The 24,788-nt window shown below is 28.6% G+C and overlaps 1 protein-coding gene and 1 pseudogene across 1 annotated transcript; one reads left to right on the top strand and one right to left on the bottom strand.

Annotated features, from left to right (window-relative positions):
- Positions 1 to 432: 432 nt before the first annotated feature.
- Positions 433 to 2,462, bottom strand: LOC146887973 (uncharacterized; annotated as a pseudogene).
- Positions 2,463 to 14,078: 11,616 nt separating this feature from the next.
- LOC114176654 (zinc finger protein BRUTUS-like At1g18910) lies at positions 14,079 to 24,176 on the top strand. The gene is made up of 12 exons (XM_028061763.2): positions 14,079 to 14,447; positions 16,356 to 16,574; positions 17,802 to 17,996; positions 18,072 to 18,424; positions 18,585 to 18,816; positions 19,229 to 20,916; positions 21,644 to 21,862; positions 21,981 to 22,115; positions 23,164 to 23,398; positions 23,484 to 23,543; positions 23,708 to 23,779; positions 23,855 to 24,176. Exons 1-12 carry the CDS (start codon positions 14,166 to 14,168, stop codon positions 23,954 to 23,956), a joined length of 3,792 nt encoding a protein of 1,263 aa, XP_027917564.1. The 5' UTR covers positions 14,079 to 14,165; the 3' UTR covers positions 23,957 to 24,176.
- Positions 24,177 to 24,788: the final 612 nt, after the last annotated feature.

The raw sequence follows: 24,788 nt of genomic DNA on the forward strand, positions 1-24,788 counted from the left end.
TATAATCAATGTAATTTGTAATTTGATGGAGTAAACACCACCATATAATTCATAAAAACCAACAACTTTTGATTTATTCAACAAAGTAAAAATATATTCCATAAAATTAAAAGAAACACCCAAATGTACAAATCGCAAAATAAAAATTAAGTTTTTATCAAAACTAGGAACACAAAAGACCTTTTCTAAACACAAAATAAAATCACTGCTTAAAACCAAATTGCATGTCTCAATGACCTCTACATGTGAACTCATGTTGCTTCCTGAATAGATACAATGTTCACTTTCTAGTGGTCTCCTTAGGTTTTGCATACTCTATATGGTACAAACATGAATTGTAGTTCCATAATCAATCCACCATGTGTTCTGATTAATACTAGTCATATTAAATTCATAACAAACAAAAACAAAATAATTACCTATCTTCACTAGCTAATTCTTAAACTTTGCGCAATCCTTCTTCATGTGTCCCTTCTTTTACAAAAGAAACACTTAGACACCTTCTTTATAATTAGCTTACTTAGCATATATATTTCCCTTTTGATTAACTTGATTCTCCTTATTCTTAAGAGAAGTAGTCAAGTTCATCATTTGACCTTCCTCCGATAATTTTTCCTCTTCTTGAACACACATGGTCCCTAATTAATATATTAATAGACCACTTGTGCTTATAGTGTTATAAGCAATTTTAAAAGGAGCATATTAATGGGGCAAAGTATACAAAATACAATGTAGTATAAGGGAATCAGACATGGTAACCTCTAAGGTATTCAATTGAGTCATGATGTCCCTTATGCGCATGAGGTGATCACGCACTCTCTTGATTCTAATGAGCGTTAAAGATGAAAAGTACATGACAATACTGTTGGTAAGAGACTTAACAAATCTATGAATTGTTCATCAATGACCTTTAGTAAATCTCAACCTCTCACATTGTCATGCAGATAAAAAGAATCCTAAATATTGAAAAAACGTTGATCTTCACTCACATAACAAAGTGACAATTTAACCTCTTTGACTTCTCACATAGATCAACAACATATGATATGAAGTGTTGGTCATAGTAATAACGATGATTTAGTTTTTCTAATAGCATAATCAATGTTCATCCAATCCAAATGGAGAAGAACTTTTCCTTCCAAAACTTATAATTATCCATTTTTAGTCTGGGAATACCATAATGGATACCATAAATATTCATAGATCGAGAAACTGCAAATTTTATATTTTGTAAAATACATGCTCAATATCATAATTTGAGATTATAACAAAATAATGTTTTGTCAATGCAAACATGTCTTAATTAATGAATATAATGGCATAAATATTGTTTGTGGGTTAAAGTCTTACTTAATTAGATTCACATAATCAAATGATAAAATTAAAAATTATTCATCTTTTACCTATGCAAACACGTCTTAATGCATGGATCTAGTGACATAAAACATGCATATGGACTAAAGTCTTACTCAATTAGACTCATATCACCAAATGATAAAACTTAATATATTATTATGTTTGACTGATGTAAATACGTGCCTTAATAAGTGAATCTAGTGACATAAAATTTGTTTATGGATTAAAGTCTTACTCAATTAAACTCACTCACATCACCAAGTGATAAAACTATTATACTTTTATGTTTTACCGATGATAAAACATTTCAAATAAATATTTGCATCAACAATATTTATAATGGAACCAAAATAAATAATAATATTCACGTATATAAATTAATCATACAACATAAAAAACGTACTTATAAAAGTACAAAACATATATTACGTACAAAGTCTAATAGTACTCATAGTACGTACAAAAGATATATATATATATATATATATATATATATCACGAACACAACTTTATAGCACGTACAAAAACTTATAGAAAATATTTTCTTCGAACTTTATGTCACTAGATTCATTTTGTATTAACAAAACATTATTTTGTTATAATCTCTCAAATTATGATAATGAGAATGCATTTTAAAAATTTTGCATTTTTTAAATATGTGAATATGGTATACATCATGATATTTCGCAACTAAAAAAGAATAATTATAAGTTTTGGAAGGAAAAAGTTTAAAACAAAGTTATTTACTGTCATTATTTTATTTTGACAAAATAAAAGATGTTTTTAATTTATCTTCAACCTAAAAAAAATAATAAGCACACCCATGATCAAAAAAATGGTTTCAAATGCCATAAGCAAGTGTCTCGAAGGGTCACAATGTCAATGCTCCGAAATCTTTTGTACCCATAACAACAACGCCCCATTCATCAATTGCAACACTTCCAACGCTGAAAATATTAGGTTTAATATCAAACAAAGAAAAAACACAATAAAAATTCCAAAATAATAGCCACGACATATTCAAAACAAGGCAAAGGTATTTAACATGCTCTCATACCAAATATGAAACTGATGCGAAAAAAGGATAAGGACTAGCCTTCCGTCATTGTCACTGTCATGATCACTGGTAGATTTTGACTAACATTGTTGGGGAAGCCAAAATAATATGTCCAAAATTTATACATTTAATTATTATCGCTAATACAATAAAAATGAATACATAATTTAGTATAACGATAACTAAAAATGAAATAAGACTAAAAATGAATATATGGAAGAGTTAAATTTGTCATGTTTTCATCTTCAGAGACCCTTTTATCACTTTTAAAAAATGAATTTATTCTTTTATTCTTCATCAATATACCTATTTAAAAAAAAAGACTAGAAAATAATTTATCATAATCTAATAACAAATTGAGAGATGTAAATACCAAAAGAAAATTCAATGATAATCAAACCACACTTAAAATTCAGTTATAAAAAACACACAATACAATATTTTTTCTTCTATGTTCATAAAATAAAAAATTAATATACAATAAGCTCATTAAATAAAATATTAAACTAATATTTGACTATCAAATGAGACAAGAAAGAATTACTTTCTTCTTTATTTTTTCGAGAATAGAAGACAACAACTGAGATATGAGATAGCAGAAATAATAAATATTTTTCTCTTCAGAAACAAAAAGAAAATAGGTAAGAATGAGAATGAGAACAATTTGTGAGAAACTCAAGTCATATAATGGAACCACAATTAAAATCCAATTATAAAAAAACACAGTGCAATGTGTTTTCTTCTATGTTCATAAAATAACAAATTAATATAAAAGAGACTCATTAAATCAATTATTAAACTAATATTTCACTATCAAGGTGAGACGAAAAAAATATCTTCTTCTTTTCTTCCTCAAGAATGGAAGAGAACGGGGAGAAATAAGAGAAAAAAATATATCTTTTTTTTTTCAAAAACAAAAAAAAGGTGAGAATGAAAGATGCGAACAATTTATGAGAAATTCAAGCCATAATGAAAAATAAAATAAAAAATATATTGATAAATATTTTTATTCTTTATTCTTTATTATGTCTTATTTTATATTTTATTATTTATTAACATTAATTATTATGTTTATAAAAGAAATAAAATAATATTTGATTTAATCATCATTAATTTACCTAATATTTATAATATAAAAAATCAAAATACCTAAAATATAAAAAAATACCTAGAATATAAAAAAAAATTCAAAATTTTTGGGGGCCATGGTCTCCTATTATCACAAACATCCACCACCGGTCATGATAATCCTTAAATGCACCTTTTCGTGTCAAACCCCTTACTCTCTAAACTTTGATATGATATATTCTTGTATAGAGCAAATTTGATGACCCAACACATAGAGTACAAGTCAAATTTATAGAGATATGTCTATCATAAAATTACAAAATAGTTGTCATAATAGATTGTTGTCAATTAGATGGGATTATTATATCAAAATTTACGCAACAATTATAAAATTGATAAATTAATTGATAAATGGACTACATCTATAACAATAATTGACCATTTGAATATTTCATATTATCCCACACATTATATATTTGAAAAATTTTAAACAATTTCATTTAGGTTTCTTAAAATGTTCATCTAATTTTTATCATTTGAAATCTATTTTTATAAACTTTGTTTTGGTGTTAGACAACAGTAACTACGTTAGATATGAACTTATTTTTACATTTTATTTATTGTTTATCTTGAAAATAATTTTATACGAACCAAATTGAATCGTACGTACTCAACAATCTAAACACCAATTTTATTTTTTCTTTTAAATATAACGATTATTTTAATAAAATCTCAAAATTTATTTTACTTTTATAAAAAAACACCAACCAAATCTAAAGACTAAAAAGTGACTTTACTCAAACTATGCATACATAAAATTTAATATATATATAAGCAAAAACATAGAGAAGAAATAAATTTTTAAGTTGCTAATTTAATCATATAAATGGCTGGTATTCATAAAATACAAATTAATATAAAACATTACATGTGTGTCTTAATGAAATAAAAAATTGTGTATATAGTTGGTAAGTTTTAATAATAAAAATATGAATACATTAAAAGTATATGAAAAATCTTATATGGTAGTATTCGTATATTTATAAAAAAGAAAAAAAAAACAATATAATATTTGCGACTTTATGATTATCCATTGTATTTTACTTACGCTATTATTACGTAAGAGAAAATTAGTACATGAAACATGCCTTAACCCATGAATGATTTCACCCATTGAGGCGAGGCATACAACAACCGTCCATCCATTAACCGAAAAGACAAAGACGTGTATAATCCTAATGCAGACACCTACAAAATCCTTGAATAAAAAAAATACAATAATAATAATAATGTAACAAAAGATTGTTACCAATTATTAAACTCTGTGTACAAATAATGTGTAAATTAGTAGTACGTTTTCATTGTTTAACTTAATAAAAAAAAATCAAGATCTAACCACTAACTTAACTACGGTTAATTAGAGTGTTTAAGTAGTTATTGTAAATTCCTGCTATTTTATATTTCCATTTTTTACTCCTAAAATATTTGTGGAAAATCAATCATTATTTTAAAATCTTTTGAATGCAATTACAAAAACGATAACATTTACAGAAATAATTAACAAAAATCATAAACACTTCCAAAACATAATTATGTTAACTTTTCTTTTATATATATATATATATATATATATATATATATATATATATATATATATATATACTAGAGGACACTGTACTCATCTGAACTGGTCATCCAGACTAACCATCGACTCTGATACGATTTGTTGGGTTACAAAGGAGGAGGTTCACTGGAAATACAATACCAATAAGACCTGAGTTTAACGACATAAGACATTAATACTACACTCAATTCAAAACCTTAAGGTGATGGGTTTATGAGTCTTTATTCTTATATAGTGTTCTACTTTCTCATTTATAGCAAATGTGAGACTTAGACTCACACTTGAATTCCTAACAATCTCCCCGACAAGGATGAGTCCCTTCCACCATATCGGTACATTCTCCCTCTAGCGAAAACATTTTCAACCACAAGTATCCCTTCTCGTACCACCGTTCATCTTAATGGAACACGCTTACCTAGAACCCTTTGCTAGGAAGACTTTCAATACAAGGACCTGCACTCGTCTGAGCAGGTTTTATCATCGACTCTGATACCACTGTTGAAAAAACGCATCATCAATTAAGAATATTATTGTTTTTACCCCTAGAATCACCATATTAACATATAAATAAGATAAAAACAAAAAACACAAGAATATAATGTGGAAACCTCAAAATCGGAGAAAAACCACGACCATCAGAAAATAACATGTGAAAATTTGTACAACATATAAATTACCCTCCCATGCCCTTTTGACCCCAAGTACACCCACACTCTCCAAATCAAGAATTAAACCCAAATCTCACAACACTCTACTAGAAGAGTATAAGAAAAGTCAAATACAAGCTTAAAGTGTGTTTGACTAGGACAAAAAACATCATAGACTTAGAGCTCATTATATAACTCACCCCCTAAGTTATCCTTGGTAATATAAGACTTTTCAAGACATGTTATTTTCATTAGCTCAAGAGAGTTTGAATTTTAAAAGTTCAAGAGAGTTAAAGGCACGCTTTATCAATTGGATTTTTTTTTTAATGAAAACAAAATATATTTTAAAACATAAAATTGATAGAGTTTTTCATGTAATCTATATAACATCTCAAAGTAATAGTTACATAATATGTAAATTTTTTAAAGAAACTTCTCTATTCGGAATCATATTATATTTACATATCTTCAAAAATAAAACCATAAGCAATGCATAAATACATGTATCCTGTGTGTTGCGCATTGGGAATTCAGATATAAGTTTAAGTTTTGCATATAAATAAAAAAGCTAAGGAACTTATAATGAATATGATTATTAATTTATTGTCTTGAGATTTATGGTTGGATGTTGTCAATCTTAAACTCATATTTCATAATTGTTGTATTTTCTCAATGAATATTTTCTTAAGAGACCCATATAATTTATTAAACTATACTAAACTATAGTTAATTGTACTATATTAAACTAAAATATACTAAACTATTCATAATAATAATTGAATTGTACTATAAAATAGTTCAGTTTTAAGAAACTAAACTTATGTTAAGTTAACGAAGTTAACTAAGTTAACTATTGAACTATAGTAGATTGAAAGAACAAAATACCTCAAATAAAATATTGGTATTAGGATAAGAATTGGACTTATGTATTTTATGTCTTACGTTCTATTCTTTCTCTTTCATATTGAAATATTTATTTTATTTTGTCTTAATTTTTTTCTTTACTCTTTATTTGAGAAAAATATTAAATATTTATAATTAATTTATTAAAAAAAATTATAAATTAATTCAATATCTTATTTTATTTTGAATGAATTTTACTATGTAATGTTATTTTTATGTTATGATTTTAAAGAAGTTATTTTTAAAAATTAAATTTTGTGACAGCTAACAATTTTATAATTTTTTATTTATATTAAAGTTTTTTGTAACTTAAATATTAAAGTTAGTATAATAAATATAAATATTGGTACTAACGTATTTTTTATTTGAAAATCTTATGTAATATTATTTTTTAGTTTTGAAATATTTATTATGTGGCATCAACTTTTTTAAAGAGAATTTATTTAATTTTTTTTTAAATATTAATTTTAGAACTTCATAAAATTTTTATAACATTTTTCACACAAATATTAATAAATACAAATGTTAAAAAAAATATTAATTTTGAGAATTTTCTAAAATAAATCCTTTTAAAATTTTTTACACAACATAATAAACATTGTAAAACTAAAAAGTAATATTATATAAGATTTTAAAATATAAAAAATAAGTTAATACCGATATTTATATTTATTATATTAATTTTAATATTTTAATTACATTTTAAGTTACGGAAAACTTTAATATAAATACAAAAATTATAAAAATGTTAATTGGTGTATTGAAGTATGATGCATATTTCAAGTATTATTTTTTAAGCACTTTCAAATTATAAACTTTAGATTATTATTGCGTAGTACAATCATATGTAATTAGTGCAATTCGATTCAAAATAGTGTAATTCCGTTCAAAAATAGTGCAATTCAATTCAAAATTAATGCAAACCGATTCAAAAATAGTACAATTCAGTTCAAAAAGAGTGAAGTTTATTCAAAATCAGTGCAATTCGATTCAAAAACGAAGTGTAGTTAAGTTAAAAATTAGTGCAGTTCAGTCCAAAAATAATGCAGTTTATAAAACAGTTCAGTTTAGTTTATATTATAGTGCAGTGCAATTCAGTGCAGTTCAATTCAGTTTATTTTTAAGAATAACAGTTCAGTTCAGTTCATCTGAATTGTTTTTCAGTTCAGTGCAGTTCATGCGAACAGTTTCTTAGTTCAGTGTAGTTTTTGGTAGTGCAGTGCAGTTTGGTTTATTTTGCCCAGCCCTAATCATAATTAAGTTCATCCTAATGACCAACCCGAATAAAGTACAAATTGTGTATCAAATGTCTTCCTAACAAAAGTTCAAGCAAGGGTGTCCCATAAAGATGAACGACAATACAAGTAAAATGATACTCATGGTTAACTTGAGGGGATGTATAAATATGAAGGGATTCATACTTAAGGAAAGAAATGCTAAAAATTCAAGTATGAGAAAGTTGAACAACATATAAAGAATAAAATCCATAAACCTATTGTGGATTTAAGGAGATCTCAATCCCTTGTGTAAAATTGACTCACGTTCCATTATTGTCATATCTTTCTAGTAAATCCATCTCTGAATGATTCATCACAATGTAACACATAACATCAAAGTTGATAAACAATTAACTTGGTATTTTTGCATACCATGGACCATTTTGTTCCAACTTAATATCAACTTGAACCAATATTACTTAATAAAAAGAATATAACTTTTCACTACTAAAATACATAATATATCATCCACATTCATCTCGATAATTAAATAATTTTAATATATTAAAACAACATAATTCTTGCGTAGAATCAAACATGGTAATTCACCTTCATGTACAAATTATTTATCTTAATATACTATCATATTTTAATGAGCTTCACTTGTCTATCAATGCTTCTTTGTTCAAGCTTTTCCGATACTCACATAAATAGCTAAACATATGTACATAAAACTCAAACCAATGATATGACATACGCAGTGGCGGAGCACCGTTGGTGCAGGGAGGGGCAATGGCCCCCCCAAAGTTTTGAATTTTTTTTTAATATTTTTTTATATTATATATATTTTAATTTTTTTATATTATAGATATTAAAAAATATATTATAATTAAATCAAATATTTTATTTCTTTTATAAACATAATAATTAATATTAATTAATAATAAAATATAAAATTAAACATAATAAAAAATAAAAAATAAAAAGATTTATCAAGATATTTTTATATTTTTTTATCTATTATGGTTTGAGTTTCTCACAAATTGTTCTCATATTTCATTCTCACCTGTTTTTTCTTGTTTGTGAAGAGAAAAAGATATATTACTTTTGCTCTTATTTATCCTCTGTCCTCTTCCTTCCATTCTCATGGAAGTAAAGAAGAAGATAATTCTTTGGTCTCAATTGATAGTGAAATATTAGTTTAATAATTTATTTAATGATCCTCTTTTATATTAATTGTTTATTTCATGAATATAGAAGAAAAAATATTGTACTGTGTTTTTTTTTATAACCGAATCTTAATTGTGGTTCCATTATATGTCTTGAGTTTCTCACAGATTGTTCTCACCTATCTTCTTATGTTTCTGAAGAGAAAAAGATCTATTATTTTTGCTCTCATCTTTCAGAGGTTTTCTTCCATTCTTGAAGAAATAAAGAAGAAGTTAATTCTCTCTTGTCTCACTTGATAGTAAAATATGAGTTTAATCAGCCTCTTGTATATTAATTTTTTATTTTATGAAAATAGAAAAAAAATTGTACTTTGTGTTTTTTATAACTGGAATTTAAGTGTGGTTTGATTATTATTGAATTTTCTTTTGACAATTTTTTAGATATGTGTGATTTTTTTAGTTATTGTTATACTAAATTATGTATTTAATTTTATTTTATTAGTGACAATAATTAAATATATAAATTTTTGATGTATTATTTTGACTCCCCCAACAATTCTCGTAAAGATCCGCCCGCCACGGGACATACCCTTATGATTTTTATTTAATAGAGATTCATCTTTATTTTAAAATGATCCCACCTGAAAATTTCATAACTTCCAACATGCAAAATCTCCTAAAATCAATTTAAGAAAAAGAATAAAGAAGAATTTATACTAAAAGAAATTTTGATGAGGTAGACTTTTTCTCCTTTTTTCTTTTCACAGAATTTTTAAGGTGTACTATGATTTGTAGGAGATTGAGTAAATCCTTCAAAAATATTAAAAAAAAGAAGTTAAGGAGAATGTGTTATAGAAAATTTATGATTTTTCTTAAATGAAGTTTCGACATTTTTTTTTCTATTTTAACGGTTATAAAAAAAAATATTTTGGGATATTTTATTTTGAACAAACTTATACATATTTTTAATTTGAATGATTTCTTTCTATTCCCGTGGTGGATAAATTAAATTTTTAAAGGAAGTTATTTCATAAATTTTCTCATAATTAACTTCAACTTTTCTTATTTTAGTTATTTTAAAATTTTAAAAATATCCTAAAAATTTAACCAAGCATAGTTTGAGAAATTTGTAGTGACAATTTTTAGATCAAAATATTTATGTGAATTACATTTCTAGAATATGAAATCATGAAACAGATAATGCTTGCACGTATATTCAAATTCTACAACACACAAATTACGTCATTATTTATGACATGTTTAAGAAAATGTCTCATTAATAACTAATTTTAGATATAAAAAATTAATAATTAATAATATGATCAATTTAGATACCAATTTATAAAATAAAAAATTATTGATTATTAAAATAGTCACTATTATGAATAAAAAATTATAATTGATCTTTAAATTGATTACTAAATATTAGCTACCGGTTAGTTTTTAAATTGGTCTTTAATTAATTAGTGACTAATTTAGTGACCAATTATAATTTTTTATTCATAATAGTAATTCTTTTAGTAAGTAATAATTTTTTATTGTAAATTGATATCTAGATTGGTTAGTATAGTGGCTTCCAACTTTTGGTCACCTAAAATTAGTTGTTAATGAGACATTGTTTTGTAGCAAAGATGGAATAATTTTAAAAATTTCAACTACTTATTTAATTAAAAATATTTTTTAAGAAACAAGTAGTACTTTTTATGAATTTTAAATTGCTACTTATAAAAATTAGTAAATTTACCAATACGATAGTTTGGTAATTAAATAATAATATGAATAGATATATTTTTATTTACATAATCATTTGTTCTTTTATCTATTACTTAAACTTGTATATCGTTCTTCACATTTTAAAATCACATGTTTTTCCTTATAATTTGAGCCATAAATGTCGTCGTGTTGCCATAAAAACTTTTGAGTTAATATTTTACTTTGTCAAGTAAATATTATGAACTATTGTTATTATACCTAGAGCCGTAAAAAAGGATTGGAACTCACGAGTCAACCTGGCTCACCACGGGTTCGGCCGGGTTGGATTGACTTTTTTTACAAATTTCAATACGAGTTGATTTTTGACCCGACTTATTTAGAACCCGGCTCATCCGGATTGAACCCGTGGTGAGCCGGGTTGGCTCACCAACCCGCAGATAAAAAGGTCACACAAGTATTTTTATTTATTTTTATTAAGTTGACCTTTATATTTGGATCATGTTAAGTTGTTTTTGTATCCAACACATAAATAATTTGTATTTCTTTTATTTTAGTTTGTATTTGGATTGTATTGAAATTTATTTAGATTTTAATTAGAATTACAATTTAGTTTTGACTGAAAAAAAATAATATTTTTTTTATTTAAGTGAATCCGTGAGCTAACCCGTTTAACCCGGTAACCCGTGGTGGGTCGGACCGAGTTCGAGTTTTTTTGGCTCGCTAACAAGTGAGCAGGATTGTGTTGGCTCACTAAATCATCAATTCGTGGTGGATCGAGCCGGGTCGGGTCGGATTACCTATTTTGACAGTTCTAATTATATGGCTAAATGGCTAGATCGGTTTCCATATATATATATATATATATATATATATATATATATATATATATATATATATATATATTACTTTACATGATTTATCTAATGAGTCATTAACCTACTACACGTGTTGCATCCCAATAACAATGACAATCCAACACCATTAAACTTTTAATCAACTTACATAATCTAATTACTACAACATAGAAATCATAAATAAGTCACTGAAATATACTTAAGTAGTTAATAAAAAAGTTGTTGATAAATAGCTACAAATCAAATATGAAATCAGCCTTGCTAAAATGATCAATCGATGAGAAATGATTAAACTTTTACATCTAAGCATTGGGTGTAAAGAATCAGAGGGTTGCATATAACATCAATTGTTTCGTAAGATTAAGTGAGTTAGTCATAATTGAATCGTAGCGCTTAGGCAATTATGTTCTTAAGTAAAAAGAGTTGCACATTGGTTAAAAGTGTTTTTATGTCTTTAGAGGAGGAGGTTCACTCGGAAGATACAACGGTTTACCCATATTTTTCATACCGTCTTAGACTCAGGGTGTGTTCTTTTGGGATGAATAATTTGAGGAAGAAGTAGAAGATTGATTTAAGTGAATTTAAAGGTAAAATTTATGCTGTTCTTTTGAAATGATTTGTAGGTGATAGTGGAATTGATTTAAGAGTAAAATCTGTGATAATTTATGAAGGATTTAACTATTGTGACTAATAAAAATAAAATTTAGTTGATAATAAAATTAAATTACTAAATTGTCCTGGGTGTTAAAAGTAATATAAGATGATATTTAGATAAGTTGTAATTAATTTTAAATTTTTTTTATTATGACCAAAATTATTAATAATATTTATAATTAAAATAAAATAAATATTATAATATAATTGATTTGAAAAATTAATTATTGTTTTTTTTCTTTATTAACGAAAAAATTAAACATTTGTAATAATAATTTGTATTATTTGAATAAAATAAATATTATAATATAATTGATTTGTGTTGCAATTGCAAGTCATGATTTTGTAATTAATATTTTAATTTATTTGTGTTTCATTAAAGTTAAAAAGAAGAAAAGTCATGATTTTGAAATTGATACAAAACAAATGGAACTGGATAAATGCACCAAAAGCTTTTGAAGTTGGAATCGAATCCAACTAAAATGTATTCGGTTCCATTTATCTTCGTGCTTCTCCATCAAGGACTAACAATGATGGAAAGGTAGGGAAGTGTTATGGAACATCAAACATCAAAGGAAAGTAGAGTGGTAAGACACGTAAAAAAAATAAAAACATCCATATGTTATCACCACAGACATAGAACTCACCTCGAGCCATGAGAGTGCAGTGGTGGTGTTATATTTTGTAATATAACAACGAGGACATATTGGTCAAATGTTAAAGATCACTCTCAAATCTTGTTTTGATAGCAGGATGCAATATGGTGATGTATCTCTCAAATCAGCATGTTCCATTCATTGAAAACGAATACGAAAAACTTCTCCAATCATCATCTCTCATCACCTTTCAACAGTAATTTATCTCAAAAGAACACACCCTCACACTTTACACTCACCCTCCAGCGAAAACATTTTCAACTACGAGTACACCTCTTTCGTGTCGTGGGCTCTGATACCACTCTTAGATCCTTAGAAGGGGAGGTTCACTAGGGACATACAACACCAATGAGATTTGAACCCAACTACATAAGAGATTGACACCACCCTCAAACTAAAACCTTAAGGCAAAAAGTTTATGGGTTTTCATCCTTATATGATGATTCACTTTCTCATTTTTACCCAAAATAATAATTTTTTTAAAATTTAAAATTGCTTAAAATATATGTATTTATAAATATTTCTTCAAATTTTTATTTTTCTAAATTATTATATTCTATGCGCTTATTTTTCTAAATAAATATTTTTTTACAAATTATTTTTTATACAAATTGGTTTTTTAATGTTTTCTTAAAATAATTCCTTTCTTCCATTTTAAATAGAAAAACACAAAATATTAAAATCCAATTCAAAATTCAAAACGTGGGGAATCAAAATTCGACTTATCTTTTTTACTAGAATTCAATAATTTCGTTTATAATTGACAGAATAAATTATTAAAAAAGAAACCAAAGTATGTTAATTGAGTGAAAAAATCGCCGTTATAATTTTTGGAAGTAATTTTATTCTAAATTAAAAAATAGAGAAGCTTCAGAACAAAACCAGAACATAAAAAAAGTAACTAGAAGAGAGAATTCAACTCATTATTATTCAAAGCAATTCTCAGCGCGCCAAAGGCATTAGTTAAAACGCGCGTGGCAGTGACGCGGCAATTATTAAACCCTAAAACAGGCACTCTTCATGCCACCTCTCTCCTTATTTCGCAAGACGCAAACGCTCTTGGCCGTTAGTTACGAGGTCTTTTTCCAATTGTCAGCGTCAATCTCTTTTTCTATTTTCTGTTTTTTATTTTTTCGCATAAAAAATTTACTAGACGGAGAGATAAATTCCATGCCACTTTCCCACCAGAACCTCCCTTTTCCCTCTTTCGCCGTTGATGGTGCTTGCTGCCGGAACTTCCGCCGTGGATGGACGACGGCGATCCTTCCCTGTCCGATAAAGAGGAGGAGAACGATGAGGAAGACGTGGCGGACATTCTGTTGCGAATTCCGATCGTCGATGCTCCCATACTCGTCTTTGTTTGCTTCCACAAGGCTTTTCGCTCTGAACTCGATCACCTTCGTCTCTTGGCGGAAACGGCGTCGTTGGAGAACGAGCCACGCCGTTGCCGGCAACTGATCCTTCAGCTTCAACGTAGGTTCCAGTTTCTGAAATTAGCACATAAGTATCACTGTGCTGCGGAAGACGAGGTTAGTTTCACTCTAAGCTATGTTTCGTTGCTAAGGAATAGATAAAGAATATATGTTGTTGACGAAATACATGTTTCTTGTGAAAGTAATTTAGTTTGTAAGTAACAGGTAAAATGATCAAGTATTGATCAGCTATGATTTCCAACTTTGCGAATGACGCAGAAAAAAAGAGTGGAGATAATTATAATCTGTTTGTGTGCCAAGATTCTCCTGTTAGTTTGAGTAATTTGATAAATGAACCCTTGATTTCAAACTTCATCATCTCTTTCTTAAACTGCTTGGTTCTAATGTGCTAAATCTCTGACTCTGGGTAAGTTTTAATTTATTTATTTATTGTTAATTTTATGTTTTCACGGTGAACTGTAGGATAGAGACATGAGACCAAATAAAAAATAAAAAATTGCATTACCTACCCAACCAAGCGATAAATAGAAAAAATGTAGGTATAATAGGTGATATGTGGTGATAGGCAGAGACATAAGAAACAGAGAGTTCATGGGATATTTGATATATAGTATATGTCTAGAGAATTAACCTACTTTTTGGTTGTGTTTTAATAGAGTTTATACTTCTTTTAAATTAATTTATTTACACACATATACTGAATTATTTAAGGTGATTCGTATTTGATCATGCTTATCTTTTCATTTTTGAAATAAAAATTTATAATGTTTTATTTTTTATATGAAATGAATATAAAATTTGTGTCTTAAATTATTCATATTAGGTAATATATATTGTTCTAGTATCACGTTTATTCAAATATTTATTAAATAATATTTTATAAAAAAATATACTATTAAGAATTTAATGTAAAAAGAACATAATTTTTCTCATCAATACCAAATAACAATTAAGAAAACTATAATTTCATTAAATCCAAAATAAATTAAAAATAGTATAAAATATTTTTATATTTTAGAATAAGAACTTATATAAAACTACAAATAGAATAGATATAAATATATTTATTATTTTCTTCATTTTTAATTTTAAAAATTGAAAATTATTTATGTTACTATAGACATACTAGACACATGTTCGACTAATCTAAATATTACAAGTCAAAAACTAAATTTAATAATATTCATGAGTACTTTATTTGTCTTGTATAGATATACAATTATTGAATTGTGATGCAAAAATAATATTTTTATTATGTTTCACTTATGTAGTTTTCAGTATTTTTTTGTTTTTACAAGGAAAATTAAATAAGAAATGTCAATTACTAAAATTAATTATGATAAAAGGAACTTTTTTGACTTTTTACATTGCTGACTGCTACCTATTGACTAATGTTGATGGTAGACTTAGCTTGCCACCAGTTGAGTAAATAATCAATACCATTTTTTATTAATAAAAACACTATTTTAATACAAAATTCTCTAATTCCTAAAATTAAATAAAATTCTTTGAAATTTTTAAGGTTTCATTTAAGTCTTCAAAATTAATCAATTTTTTCCATGTTATCTCTAAACATATGCTATTATAACTTATGTTTCCCGATCAGGAACTAAAGTAAAAAATAAGTTAATTTCAAAGATTTAAATGAAACTCTAAATAATTTCAGGGACTAATTTGAGTTTTTCTTAGTTCAAGGGATTAATATGATAGTGAGATGTAATTTGAAGAACTAAATTGACCCTTTCTCGTTCCATTCCTATTCAATTATCAATACTAACAAAAGTATGGAAAGAACTAGAAATGCCATTGGTGCATCGAAAGAGGATTATATTGCCTTCTTTTCTCGCTCGATACGTTTTTCGAATATTTGTCTTCATGTCTGCAAGCGCATGTTTGGAGCTGAAATGCCTGTCTGTGACAACTGACGAGGAGCAAGTATATTGTGATTGTTATCTAGTCAAGGTTGGCACTTCTGAATATCACTTTTGAAACTTTTTTTGGCAGGTTATCTTTCTTGCACTGGATGCTCATGTGAAAAATGTCGTTTGTACATATTCGCTTGAACATAACAGCACCTCAGACCTTTTTGGATCTGTTTTCCACTTCTTGGAAGAGCTGATGGTTCCTAAAGAGAATATTTCGAAGTTGTTCCAAGAACTTGTGTACTGTATTGGTATCTTGCAAACCTACATCCACAAACATATGCTGAAAGAAGAAAAACAGGTGGCTGTTTGCAATATATCAAATTAGCTTTTGTTATTAATCTAATAATTTTGTTCTTACTGTTGATTTATACAGAACACAAATACTTATAATATTTGATAGGAGTATATGAGAAAAATAATATAAAATTGTGTAGAAATTATAGAATATTCTAAAAGGGATCAATAGTTTCTTCTAAAATGTGTCTTATAATAAGAATTGGAGGAAATATTGTATTTTTTGCTTCCATTTTTCTTATGGGATACAGATCACGATGTTGAAAGCAACTATACCACGAAAATAGCGATATCTTGAATGTGTAGGTCAGCACTTTAATCTTGTTTAAAAAGATCAAACTGCCCCCAAAGACCTTTACTGTATTAATGAGAAAGCTACCTTCTATTTGTTATCATGACTACTCTTTTTAAGTTGTTATCGGTGATTTTTATAGTGATATAGTGTATTTTATTAGAAATAAGGAGCTTTTAGGAGAAACATTATACATTGCTCCTACCCTCTAATTAACTTGTGTAGCAAATGTTTTAAGTACAGAAGCGAATAAAGGACTAACTATGCAGCTAATTATTTTTCGTAATTATAACTGCTAATTTTATAGCATGTGCTGTATAAGATAACAAATCTATATTAATATGCTAACTAATCTTGATGATGATGAGTATTATGACATTCTCTTAACTTGGAGCTTACTCAGGCCACAGCCTGTTATGAATAGATTCACTTGAAGAAAACAACTAACAATATAAGGTAAAATTCAAAAAACCCTGCTTTCAACTTTAGGCATGTACAGTTTACGAAGTGGTCAAACGCTGTCCATCTTTACCTAGTGTTAAGAGTTCAATAAAACACCTCGCCCAGACAACTTTAATCTGAGACTAATGGGTAAATCACTGAAGACCTCTTAGTTGAGTGATCGAGTTAAGATCGATTTTCGCCGACATTTGAAAAGGATGAAAACTCATTCTTTCTTTATTGAATGTGCAAGACAAAACCTATGTTAACAGACGTTAATCCGACCAATGAAAGTGTTCAAGTTGGTGTCAATTATGACTAGCTATTTGGCTTGGTACATAAATTACTAATAAATTACATTTTGTGGCATATTTTAAATTATGACTGTATTATCTAGTGTGTGTGTGTGTGTATATATATATTTACGTGAGCAAGTATATGTACAGTCTGGAATTCTGAAACTCGTATTATCAATTTTGTGCACTACTACTATTGCAGGTTTTTCCCCTGTTGATGGAGAAATTATCAACTGAAGAACAGGCCTCACTTGTGTGGCAATTCATATGTAGTGTTCCTATAATGTTGCTGGAGGAAATTTTGCCATGGATGGTATCCTTCCTTTCTGCAAGTAAGCAGTCAGAAGTTACTCAGTGTTTAAATGAAATTGCACCAATGGAAAAAGCACTGCAAGAGGTAAGCCACAAAGTTCAATAACTAATATATTTTAATAAACTTTCATTTTATACTAATTCAGATACCATTATGAAGGTTTTGGTTTCTTGGCTTAGAAGCAACAAACAAACCATTACTGAGACCTGTTTTCAGAGTGGAGAATTTCAAGGTGTTGAGGGTTTCCTACATATAGAAAGATCACTAGAGCTGAGTTCTAATAGGAAAACCGAAGAAACTTCAAATCTTATGGAAGATAATGGCCGAGAAATAGAAGATGGAGATGGGGCCAACCAGGTTAATGTCCTTCATTTTTGGCATAATGCCATCAAGAAAGATTTGAAAGAAATTCTGAAAGAACTTTACCTACTAAGAAAATCCAGCTGTTTTCAGAATTTAGACTCAGTACTTATCCAACTAAAATTCTTTGCCGATGTCCTCATCTTCTACAGGTAGTGCTTCTGACAATTTGTTTTTTTGGCGTGAGTGGAATCTGACTAATTTGATGTTATTTGCTAAAGTTCCTTAAGGTCTATTCTTCTGCGGTATCTAAAATGCTTCTTTTTGTAGTTCTCAATCGTCTAATTACTTAATTTAATTTTTTCATTACAGCAATGCTCAGAAGAAATTCTTTCATCCTGTACTGAGTAAACATGCTTATGGCTGGTTGTCCAAGTCAATTGAACAATTTCTCAGTGAAAGTAACATTGAAGATATACAACAGCTGCTATTCTATAACTCAGAAAGTGGAATACCTTTGACCAAGTTCTTAGAGAAGCTTTGCCGAAAACTTGAATCATTTGTGTCAGGAGTCAACAAACAATTTGCTTTTCAAGAAAATGAGGTATAATAATTAAATCACTAGTTTCTTTACCTAGGAAGGCAGTGAATGAAATTAGTAATACAGAAATTCTACTTGGTCCTTCAGTTTAGCCTCACACACAGCATTTTTTAAAAATATCCAAGTGTTGTGCATTTGGAACTATTTCAAACTGGAATAGTGTTATCATTTCTCTTATTAAGATAGCAAGTAGCTGTACCTAACCTATCCACTTAATAAAAAACATTGGTGTAATGTTCCCATCGATGAAAATTTCTTACTCTCAGAGAATAGAACAAATCTCTATTTGTTTTAGAAAATCAATTTATAGACTTTCGTATTTTTTCAACAAATTGAGTTTCCTACAAGAGAGGGATGCTACATGATAACATATAAAAGAGTTACCAATTTGGAACCCTTATTTTTTTTTTATCAGGTGTTTCCCATATTTAGAAAGAACTGCAGAAATGGAATGCAAGAGAGACTTCTAAGCTTGAGCCTACATATGATGCCTCTGGGGTTGCTCAAATGTGTTATAACTTGGTTTTCGGTTCGATTGTCTGAAAAGGAGTCCAGGTCCATTCTCTATTGCATAAAGAAAGGAAACAATTCAGTCTGTAAAGCTTTTTCATCACTGTTACATGAGTGGTTCCGCATTGGCTATTCAGGTAAAACCTCTATTGAAAAATTCAGACTAGACTTGCAACACATGTTCAAAAGAAGATGCTTTATTTCACCTGAACAAATTAAGGAAGCTCATGGATTTTCTTTCTTAAATTCTGAGAAGCAGCTTTATGAAGTCTCTGACCAGAATTCTTTGCCCTGTTCTTCCTCGTCTGGATCCAGTAATGTAAACAAGTATGAGATACCATACTCTATAGGAATTAATCTGCACATATTTTTTCCTGCCACAGTTGGGAAGTTATATCAGTATCCTGCATTACATGCAGCAGAACGATCTTCTATTTCCTTTCTTGAAGATCCGAAACCAATTGACCTAATATTTTTCTTTCACAAAGCTATCAAGAAAGATTTGGAGTTCCTAGTTCTTGGCTCAGCCCAGCTAGAAAAGAATGATAAGTTGCTTATGGATTTCCAAAAACGATTCCATCTCATATATTTTCTTCATCAAATCCACAGTGATGCTGAAGATGAGATAGTTTTTCCAGCCTTGGAGGCAAGAGGAAAACTAAAAAACATTAGCCATGCCTACACTTTTGATCACAAACATGAAGTTGAACACTTCAATAAAATATCTCACATCCTTGATAAGATGTCTAGATTACATCTTTCAGTTTCTACAACCGATTCAAATATAAAGGAGATGGGACTGATGAGGTATCAGCATTTATGCAGGAAGCTGCAAGAAATGTGCAAATCAATGCATACATCCCTTTCCAATCATATAAACCGCGAGGAAATAGAAATTTGGCCTATAATTAGAAAATTCTTCACAAATCAGGAGCAAGGGAAGATCTTGGGATGCATGCTTGGAAGAATAAAAGCAGAAATATTACAAGATATGATACCTTGGCTAATGGCATCTTTGACACAGGAAGAACAACACGTTTCAATGTTCTTATGGTCCATGGCTACTAAAAATACAATGTTTGGTGAATGGTTGGGTGAATGGTGGGATGGGTACAGTTTAGCTAAGGTAACGGAGGGCTCAAACGATGCCCGTCCTCAGCCTGTTGAGCCAATGGAGATCATATCCAAATATTTATCTGAAGAAATTCTAAATAAATTGCAAGAAGAATCATCTGCCAACAAAAGCATAAATTTTTTGGAGAAGGATCGTATTGGTGATAATGTTAGGCTATCTAACTGCAACCACAATGATAAAGTTAAGGTTCATAATGCAGAAGAAAAAGATAATCAATGTTTAAAAAGAACAAATCAAGTTTATGATCACCACAAACATGCTTGCAATGAGGTAGCAGATTTCATAAATCCGGTAGTCAATGAAGGTAAGTCGTCTAAGCTCTGTGACGAGTCTGGGCGTTATGACCGACTTTTGAAATTGAGCCAAGATGATTTGGAGACTGTGATAAGAAGGGTGTCTCGTGACTCTTGCTTAGATCCTCAGAAAAAGTCGTACATAATACAGAATCTACTGATGAGGTTGGTTTTATTGGTGATTTTCTGGTGTTTTTTTTTTATTTATTTTTTTATAGATGTTAGTTAAAAATCCATTCACATGACTTCACCTAACATCTGAAGCGTATGGGAGAGTTGGTAAATGACATGGTATTAGATCCTTTATAATCAACTTAAGCTTTTCAGATAGTTGGTAAACTACAGTTTCATCTTCAATTTTGGCGTAACAATTTATCAGTACTCCTAGTTGGTTTTATTTGTCAGTTTTACTGCTTAATGATCCTTTAGACAATTTTGGTGCATGTTTTGATTAACTCATTTTTTTGTTTTTAAAGGATTAGCAAAATGTGGATGACTTTTACTGTGCAACATTTTTCAACTTTTAAAATAAGCTAATTCTAACATTCAGTAATGACAAAGTTATGCAATTTAGCCTGATTTTCCTTACCATCATTAATATTTGGAATAGAGTAAACCTACCCCAGTCCTTGTGAATCAAATGATGCCGTGGATAGTTGATTCTGACTGCCTGTGAATTAGAAGTGAGATACTGTAACAACCAGTATAGAATATTGATATTTAGATTCCACAGAAGTTTTCCAACACATTTCTTAGCAGGCGGTATTCTACTGCGTAAGTGAATATATTGAAATGTGATAATATGGGGAGTTGAATTGCAGCTTTCAGTAATTTATTTCACTCAACAGATCCGCTCGTGTGGAGTTTAACTTTACTTTCCACATAATTTCAGCCGTTGGATTATTAGCCAGCAGATCTCTTCTACAGAAGTCAGTATAAAAAATGATGAACCGGAATTTCCTGGGAAGCATCCATCGTACAGGGATCCTCTCAAGCTAATCTACGGATGTAAACACTACAAGAGGAATTGTAAGCTTTTTTCTCCATGTTGCAACCAACTTCATACCTGCATACATTGTCATAACGACGAATCAGATCATTCAATTGATAGGTAAAATTATTGCGTTCAATTAATGTTTTAATTATGTTGAAAAAATAAATAAATGTTTAATTTTTTTGAACTCATAACTTCTATTCTGATCTTTGACCAATTGGCTAAATATATATAGAAAATCTATTACAAAGATGATGTGTATGAAGTGTTTGACGATTCAACCAATCAGTGCCACATGCTCAACAATTTCTTGCAATTTATCGATGGCAAAATATTACTGCAGAATCTGCAAATTATTTGATGATGAAAGGTAAAGTAGCTTTATTGGTCTTTTTCTATACTTTACCTCAAGAGAAAATTTCATATTTTTGTCACTTTAATTCATTGGCGGGTTCTATGAAATTACCCATACTATAGAACATTCAATAGTTTGAGATTAGTGTGTCCAGGATTGCACACTATTATCTTATTTTATGCTATAAATCCCATTAGTTAAAGAGATTATCGGAGTCCAGGAAGGAGCTAATGAATAATTAACGTAAAAACTGTTGATCAAAGGCCAAAATATAACTAAGTTATTGATTGGCGACTTTTTATAACTATATTAACAATTTTGATTTTCATTAGTATTGATAGTATTTAAATTTTATGTTATCCGCTAGCAAATATGTGAATGCGTAATTTTAAAAGTTGGGTTGAACTTAATTAAAGATTATGATATTTTGACAAACTTTTTTTAACAAAGTTTGCTTTTCAACACACACCAAATATTTTTCTTCTTTTTTCAAATCACATCAAACCTTTTTTTTATCCATTGAAGTACCTGTCATGTGTGCATTCTTAAAAATTTGTCATCAAAACTTTGTTAAAATATAATTTTTCCTTAATTAAACCTCAGTAAATAGGTTTGTAAGGTGAGAACTATCAATCTTAAAAATAGACTCAACTATAGGTTTAGAATAAAACTCTATTACAATTTTAGAATATACTCTCTTCATCTTTTTTATCAAAAAGACAAGAATGCTCTTATATTTGCAGTAGTTGTTGATTTTGGATACATAGTTATTCGTTTGCCCAGTAGGTGTTATTGTAGTTGCAAGTTTACTATCTGTTGACATGATATCATTTTTCAAATGTGATATTTTGAATGTTGGAAAGTGATTATTTCCTCGATAAAATTGGATCCTAAACGGAAGTGGAAAAATTATTCCCATTATAATTAATTACAAGAAACAACAAAGGTCCGACCCCTGAGTGTGTTTACATTTCTATGCTAAACTTCCCAATTTTTGTTTCTGCTTCTTTAATCATTTATTTTAGCTATTGCTAATGAAAACCTGTTTTGAAATGCTCAACAGGGAAATCTACCATTGTCCTTACTGTAACCTGTGTCGAGTTGGAAAGGGTTTGGGTGTAGACTACTTTCACTGTATGAATTGCAATGCTTGTATGGCCCGTTCTCTTATGGCGCATACATGCAGGGAGAAACATTTAGAGGACAACTGTCCAATTTGTCATGAATATATCTTCACATCCTGCTCTCCTGTAAAAGCCCTCCCATGTGGTCATGTGATGCACTCAACATGTTTTCAGGTACTTGCTTGTATTTTTTTTTCCCTCACAAAACATCCACCAAGTACAGACACAACTTTAGTAGCATTTGTGATGGTACTTTCAGGAATACACAAGCTTTAATTATATCTGCCCCATATGTAGCAAGTCACTTGGAGACATGCAGGTCAGTTATTATACAATGTTATCACGTATCATATAATAAGATATATATTGGCCATATTGTTCAAAACACGTTTGCCATTAAATTTCTCATACTAACACGCTCTGGAGAGAGTAAATTCATATAATCCATATGAAGATACATTTTTCATATTGTTGGAAATTCAGGTATATTTTAGGATGTTAGATGCGTTATTGGCTGAAGAGAGTATTTCCGATGAGATGTCAGGTCAAACTCAGGTTTGTGAGCAACTTTTCTTATTTATTGTGTGGTTTTGTCAAATGCATACTCTGATGGATCCTATGAAGCTGCAGGTTATATTATGTAATGACTGTGAAAAGAAAGGATCAAGTCCCTTCCACTGGCTCTACCACAAATGCCCTAGCTGTGGTTCCTACAACACCAGAGTTCTATGATTCCTCTCCATCAACACCTGCTTTTCCTCCCTTCTCTGTTTTTAAACAATAGATTGTAAAACATTTAATGTTTATCTGCATTGCTTGTGCCTGAATAATCATCCCGTAGCATTTAAATTGTCTCTCTTTGCAAAACACTAGAATCATCATTGCATCTTTAGTTTGAAAAACATGAAATGTCATTAGCCACAACTTTCTACGAGTACACATTTGTTCTTCACTCTGTTTCTGTAAGCAAAATAGTAACTACATTCTTAATAAGAATAAACACGCACATAAGAAAATGATTGTTTTTATTATTGAACAAGCAAAGAGAGAGGGCTACCTCACATCCCCACACATATATTCTAAAAGTGTTAAACCAAGTATAAAAGCTTAGCATACATACATATAACTTTAATACATTTTGTGTTAATCAATCAATTAAATTACATAATTTTCTACTTTGATTATCTAACATAAATATTAACAACTATCCAATTTTTGTACACTAATAAATAATAAAATATAAAATAATAATAATAATTTACAAAAGTATTTTAATTAAATAATTATGAAACCTTTAAATTAATTTATTATTTTATTGATTTCATTTTTCAACAATTACTTACATAAATTATTAATAGATTGTTTTTTATTTTTTCAGTGTGTATATAATTATAGTAATTTTGTGAGTCTATGCATGAAATTGGTTTACCTGACTTAAATATATATTTATTTATTACTTACCAATATAAATTTGTCCCTCAAGATATTGACATAAAAAGACTAATAAATAGAGTGGAAACAGCAACAATCTTTTTATTTAGGGAATATTTTAGTATGTAGAAGC

This window comes from Vigna unguiculata, chromosome 3 (genome assembly GCF_037176805.1).
Source record: "Vigna unguiculata cultivar grain cowpea cultivar isolate G323 ecotype 2 chromosome 3, ASM3717680v1, whole genome shotgun sequence".
Lineage (NCBI taxonomy): Eukaryota > Viridiplantae > Streptophyta > Magnoliopsida > Fabales > Fabaceae > Vigna > Vigna unguiculata.

Excerpts from the sequence above, each read along its gene's own strand:
- LOC114176654 (XM_028061763.2), top strand. The coding sequence starts at position 14,166 with ATGGACGACGGCGATCCTTCCCTGTCCGATAAAGAGGAGGAGAACGAT. Across the intron at positions 14,448-16,355 it reads ACTGTGCTGCGGAAGACGAG|GTTATCTTTCTTGCACTGGA; the intron begins GTTAGTTTCACT and ends TTTTTTTGGCAG. Across the intron at positions 16,575-17,801 it reads TGCTGAAAGAAGAAAAACAG|GTTTTTCCCCTGTTGATGGA; the intron begins GTGGCTGTTTGC and ends CTACTATTGCAG.